Source organism: Silene latifolia, chromosome 9, assembly GCF_048544455.1.
Source record: "Silene latifolia isolate original U9 population chromosome 9, ASM4854445v1, whole genome shotgun sequence".
NCBI classification, from domain to species: Eukaryota; Viridiplantae; Streptophyta; class Magnoliopsida; order Caryophyllales; family Caryophyllaceae; genus Silene; species Silene latifolia.
Genome location: NC_133534.1, coordinates 81,926,334 through 81,931,980, shown reverse-complemented (window position 1 = coordinate 81,931,980; position 5,647 = coordinate 81,926,334). Strand labels below are relative to the sequence as shown.

Genomic DNA, 5,647 nt, shown 5'->3' with positions numbered 1-5,647 from the left:
CCTGATATGGCCCTTCCCATTTGTAGGCAAACTTGCCTGCTTTGTGGTTCTTGGTATTTTCGAATACCCTTCTGAGTACGAGGTCCCCTACTTCTAGGGTCCTGATTTTGACATTCTTGTTATATGTCCTTGCTACGGACTGTTTATACGATGCCATACGTATGTAAGCACTTTCTCGCAGCTCATCAACTGTATCCCGGCTCCTGGCCATTTCGACTTTATTTTGCTCTGCCGTCTGACAGTTGTATCTGTGCGTGGGTACCAGAACTTCTGAGGGTATTACTGCCTCTGCTTCGTATACAAGGCTAAACGGAGATTGGCCTGTTGCCATTTTCGGTGTTGTCCTGTCTGACCAGAGTACCAATGGTAGTTCATCTGCCCATTTTCCCCCCAACTCCTCCAGCCATTTTCTGAGGTTCTCCACAATGATTTTGTTGCTGGACTCGGCTTGGCCGTTGGTTTGTGGATATCTGGGGGCCGACTTTCTCAGTGTTATGTTCCATCGTGCACAGAAACCCTCGGTGTTATCCGATATGAATTGGGATCCATTGTCGCATATGATTTCGGATGGTATCCCAAATCTGCTTATGATGTTACGCTTGATGAAGGAGATCACCTGCCGTTCTTTAACCTCCGTCATTGCCTCTGCTTCAATCCACTTTGAGAAGTAATCAGTCATAACTAGCATATATACTCTATTTCCTGGAGCTCTAGGCAGCTTACCCACTATGTCCATGCCCCACATCATGAATGGCCTTGGAGAGATAATCGGATGCATTGGTTCTGCTGGCTGGTGGATTGCTGGATCCGCCTTTTGACATGACTCACATCGTTTGGCATGATTCAGGGCATCTGCGCGCATGGTGGGCCAGAAATACCCCTGTCTAAAAATTTGTTTGACAGACATCGTCCTCCAGCATGGTTCGCGCATTCTCCGCCGTGTACATCCTGCAGCACTGTTTCTGCTTCCTCTTTGCTCAAGCACCTGAGGCATAGTCCTGCCAATGACTTTCTAAAGAGAATGTTATCAATCATGATATACCTGGAAGCCTTTATCCTGAAACTCTGTGCTTCCTTTCTGTCTTCAGGGAGTGTCCCATCCCTTAGCCAATTTAGGTATGGGACCCTCCAATCTGCATCCTGCCGCCTACTGTGGAAACCAGCGTCTTGGCTCCCTGCGTATACTGCATGCGTACATCCTGTTTCACCGGATTGTGATCTGGCTCCTTCTGTATTGCTGGGGTCAACACATGTGTGATAGGTATGTTTGATAGTTCTGTGGGCTGGAAGGTTGCCCCCAACGTTGCCAAGGCGTCTGTCTCCACGTTCTGATCCCGTGGTACCTGAGTTATCTTGAATGTTCTAAACTTTGACTTTTTGCTCGGTGGCTATCTTCAAGTAGGCTATCATCTTTGAATCTTGTGCCACATATTTGTTGTTCACATGATTTACCACGAGTAGGGAGTCACTATACACCCTCAGGTTCCTTACTTTAAGCCCTGATGCCATCTACATTCCAAGTATAAGGGCTTCACACTCGGCTTCGTTGTTGGTTGCTTTGAACTCGCACCTAATAGCTTGTACTATTAGGTCACCCTTGGGTGATCGAAGGACCAAACCCACACCGGCTCCCCTTGCATTCGAGGCTCCGTCAATTTATAGGGTCCATATCTCGCTATTCTGACTCCCCATCATTGTCAGCATTCCTTCTTCTGCCTCCCCACGGGTAGCAGGGCAGAAGTCATAGACGAAATCTGCCAGGGCTTGGGATTTTATCGCCGTTCTGGGTTCAAATTGCAAGTCATACCCACTAAGATGTACTGACCATTTAGCCATTCTCCCCGAAATTTCATGCTTCCTCATAATAGTCTTTAACGGGTAGTTGGTTATTACATTGATGGTATGAGATTCAAAGTACGGCCGCAGTTTATAAGAAGCAGTAACCAAAGCCAATGCTAGTTTCTCAAAGGAAGTGTACCTGGTCTCTGCAGGAAGCAGATACTTGCTAATGTAATACACGGGGTGCTGCACTCCTTCTTGTTCTTTGACCAAGACCGCACTTGTTGCTCCGTGAATCGATGTGCATGTACGGGAATAGTGGCTCCCCTTGCTCCGGCTTTGCGAGTAACGGTGGCGTGCTTAGGTAGCTTTTGATTTCTGCGAATGCTTTCTCATGTTCCTCAGTCCATTCGAATTTCTGACTCTTCCGCAATATATCATAGAATAGCTTGCACCTATCCGAGGCCCTTGATATGAACCTGTTTAGGGCCGCCACCTTCCCTGCCAGCCTTTGCACATCCTTTGGCTTCTGGGGTGATTCCAGCTGGAGTATCGCTTTTATCTGTTCCTTGCTTGCTTCGATTCCCCTTTGGGTCACCATATACCCTAAGAATTTTCCTGAGGACACCCCAAACGAGCACTTAAATGGATTAAGTTTCATTTTAAACTCCCTTAACGTCTGGAAGGTATCCGCTAAGTGCTCCATGTGCATTTCTGCTTTTTTGGACTTCACTACCATGTCGTCTATGCATACTTCCATGGTCTTTCCTATTTGCTGCGTGAACATTTTATTTACCAACCGTTGATAAGTGGACCTGGCATTCTTTAGGCCAAAGGGCATGACCTTGTAACAATATATGCCTCTTTCCGACATGAATGTTGTTTTCTCTTGATCTTGTGGGTGCATCTTGATTTGATTATAGCCGCTCCATGCGTCGAGGAAAGTGAGTACCTCGTGTCCCGCAGTAGCGTCTACCATTGCATCGATGCGTGGCAGTGGAAAGGGGTCCTTGAGACAAGCTATGTTTAAATCTGTGAACTCTACACATACCCTCCATTTGCTGTTCTTTTTGGGTACCACTACTACATTAGAGAGCCATTCAGGGTAGCTAACTTCCCTAATTTTATTTGCTGCCAAGAGACTGTCTACTTCTTTGTTAATGACCTCATTTCGTTCTGCCGCAAATTTTCTTCTCTTCTGCTGTACCGGGGTGCAGCTTGGATTCACGCTTAGCTTGTGTGAAATAACGGATGGGTCTATACCTATCATATCATTGTGGGACCAAGCAAAGTCGTCCATGTTGGTTTTAAGAAATTGAATCAGCTGATTGCTCAACTCTTCACTGCAAGTTGCCCTAATCAATACCGTCCTATCCGGGTGTGCTTCGTCCAGGTGTATCTGGTCCAGTTCCTCTGAGGGAGGCTCTTTATATTCTGTCGAGGTGCCCCGGTTCTGTAATTGCTATGAAGGGAGCTTGGTTGTAGCTTTGAGGGCTTGAGCGTAGCAGTTCCTGGATTCCTCTCGATCTCCTTTTACTGTGACCGTACCCCATGGCGTTGGGAACTTGAGACATTGGTGATATGTTGAGGGCACCGCCTTCATCTGATGCAGCCATGGTCTTCCTAGTATCGTGTTGTAGGTGGTTGGACCCTCAATGACTAGGTATCTCACTAGTTTATTAACTCCTTCAATATATGTTGGGATGGTTATATAACCCACCGAATGCGCAGTTTCACCACTGAATCCTACCAGGGGCACGGATTTCTTCAACAGGTTCTCTTTATCAAAACCCATGGTTTTGAGGGTTTCGAGCATGATGAGATTCACAGAGCTTCCTGTATCCACTAATGCTTTTCGTACGGTGCAATTGCTAATAGATAATGTTATAGTTAGGGTATCGTCGTGTTGCTCTGCACCGCTTTCTATGTCAGTCTCGTCGAAAGTTACTGGGGGTAAATTGCTCTGGCTTACTCTGTATGAAGTTTCTGGATGATCCCCTTTACTTCCGGTGGCTTTCCACTTAGCGGCGGAATATGTCAAACCTGATAGCTCGGATCCGCCTGTTATCACGTTAATAATTTTCGTGCATATGGGTGGGGCAGAAGGAAGCACCTGATTTGCTGCTTCCCTCCTGTCCTGCTTGCCCCCACGTGATAACAGGTGGTCCAAGTTTCCCTTGCGTACCTGGAACTTTACTTCCTTTCGCAATTTGTAGCAGTCTTCTGTCCTGTGACCTATGTCCTGATGCCATTCGCATCTCTTGTTGTTGTCTCTGTCGTCGTTGGGTCGATCCTGAGTGGGAGGCTTTGGCCACCTCACCTGATCACCCAGGCTTCTGAGTGCTTTCAGCAACCCTTCCATTCCCGTAATGAATCCGTATTCAGATAGCTTAGGAGGATGCGGAGAGTCATCAATTTGATGAGTTTTTTCTGCTACCCTGCTGATATTGGGTCTGCTGTATGGCTTAGCTCTGTCGTCTTTCTTTTCTATTGCGAATTTCCTGCTTGACTTGTCGACGCTTGATATACCCTTTCTAGCCTGTATATCTTCTTCCAACCTTAACGCTGCAGTAGCTCTCTGCTGGACTTCCTCGAATCTCTCACAAGGATACATCGTTAATTCTTTGTAAAGGTTTGATTCCTTATCCAGGCCCTGCCAGAAGGCGTTGATGGCAGTGGACATATCGCAGCCTCGTATTGAGACTTTTTCTGCATTGAACCTAGTGACGTAGTCTTTGATTGATTCACCTATCTCCTGGACTATCCTGTATAGATCACTTGGCTGCTTGGGTGTTCTCCGGCTGCTGGAGAACTGTTGGTTGAATCCGTTGACCAGATCGGCGAATGAAGATATGGTCCCGTTAGGAAAAACGACGAACCATTGTAATGCTGCTCCGGTTAGGGTTGAACCAAATCCTTTACACATACATGCCTCTTTCGAGGCTCCCGTGGCAGTAGTAACCATCATCTTCTGCTTGAATTGACGATGTGATCACGGGGTGCGTGGTTCCATCGAAGAGGGTCATCGTTGGGACGCTAAATCCTTTTGGTAAGGCCACTGTAGCTATATCGTCAGTAAACGGCGAGTCAGCGTAGCTTTCTGGTACAGCCATCTCCATAGGCAGAGGCATTCCTGGGACCCTCTGGAGGAGGCTCCGTAGTTCGTGGTACTGCTGTTCTATGTATGTCTCTCTCCCGGTGGGTCGCAGATACTCCTGTGACTGACGTTCTGCTCCTCGTACGAAGTTTTGCTGTTCCAAGACTTTTGTTTGGCGCACCTGCGATGTTACTGCCGCCGGGGTGCCTCCCCAGGTATAGTCAATGATACGTGCCTAATGTATAGTCTTTTTGGCCTATTTCAGCACGTATTTCTATGCATTTCTATACTGTTTTTATAGTATTTTGCCCCGAATTGGCTACTTTGGTGTATTTTGTCCTTTTTGTAGGAATAATCGCGGAAGTAGCGGAACCATACTCCTTTTCGTCCTTTTTGCATGCATTTAGAGGAGACGGGATTGTCCCAGAGTGAGATACTGCACTTGGAAGTGTCGTTGCACGCATTACGAGGCATTTGGGTGAAGACGTGAGCTGAATTGAAGACCCAAGTGGTCTATCGAGCTGTTTGGTGGTCGATCGAGTGGTCCCTAAGCTCCCCAAGGCTCGATCGAGCTATTCCTTACTCGATCGAGTAAGTTGCACACGACCAAGTCCTCGATCGAGTACCCTGCTGGTCGATCGAGGGACTTCTGCTGAGATATTGGTCGATCGAGTGGTTTAATCCACTCGATCGAGAGGTTTTCGACATTATGGGATTTAATCAGTCCGTGTTTTATTTTTCCGCATAAACACTTTGTGTTTTGGCTATTTA

The 5,647-nt window shown here is 47.0% G+C and overlaps 1 protein-coding gene across 1 annotated transcript; it reads right to left on the bottom strand.

Moving 5' to 3' along the window:
- Window positions 1-843: 843 nt before the first annotated feature.
- On the bottom strand, window positions 844-4,910 carry LOC141601288 (uncharacterized). Its single transcript, XM_074421557.1, has 5 exons — window positions 4,712-4,910; window positions 3,500-4,668; window positions 2,091-3,232; window positions 1,686-1,978; window positions 844-1,343 (listed from the first exon to the last, which is right to left on the bottom strand). Exons 1-5 carry the CDS (start codon window positions 4,908-4,910, stop codon window positions 844-846), a joined length of 3,303 nt encoding a protein of 1,100 aa, XP_074277658.1.
- Window positions 4,911-5,647: the final 737 nt, after the last annotated feature.

What these genes read in the sequence shown, in the direction of transcription:
- LOC141601288 (XM_074421557.1), bottom strand. Translation starts at nt 4,910, where the DNA reads ATGCCTCTGCCTATGGAGATGGCTGTACCAGAAAGCTACGCTGACTCG. An exon ending in CCACGGGAGCCTCGAAAGAG is followed by an intron (nt 4,669 to 4,711) that starts GCATGTATGTGT and finishes TAACCGGAGCAG; the next exon opens with CATTACAATGGTTCGTCGTT. An exon ending in AATGCTGACAATGATGGGGA is followed by an intron (nt 1,344 to 1,685) that starts GTCAGAATAGCG and finishes AAGATAACTCAG; the next exon opens with GTACCACGGGATCAGAACGT.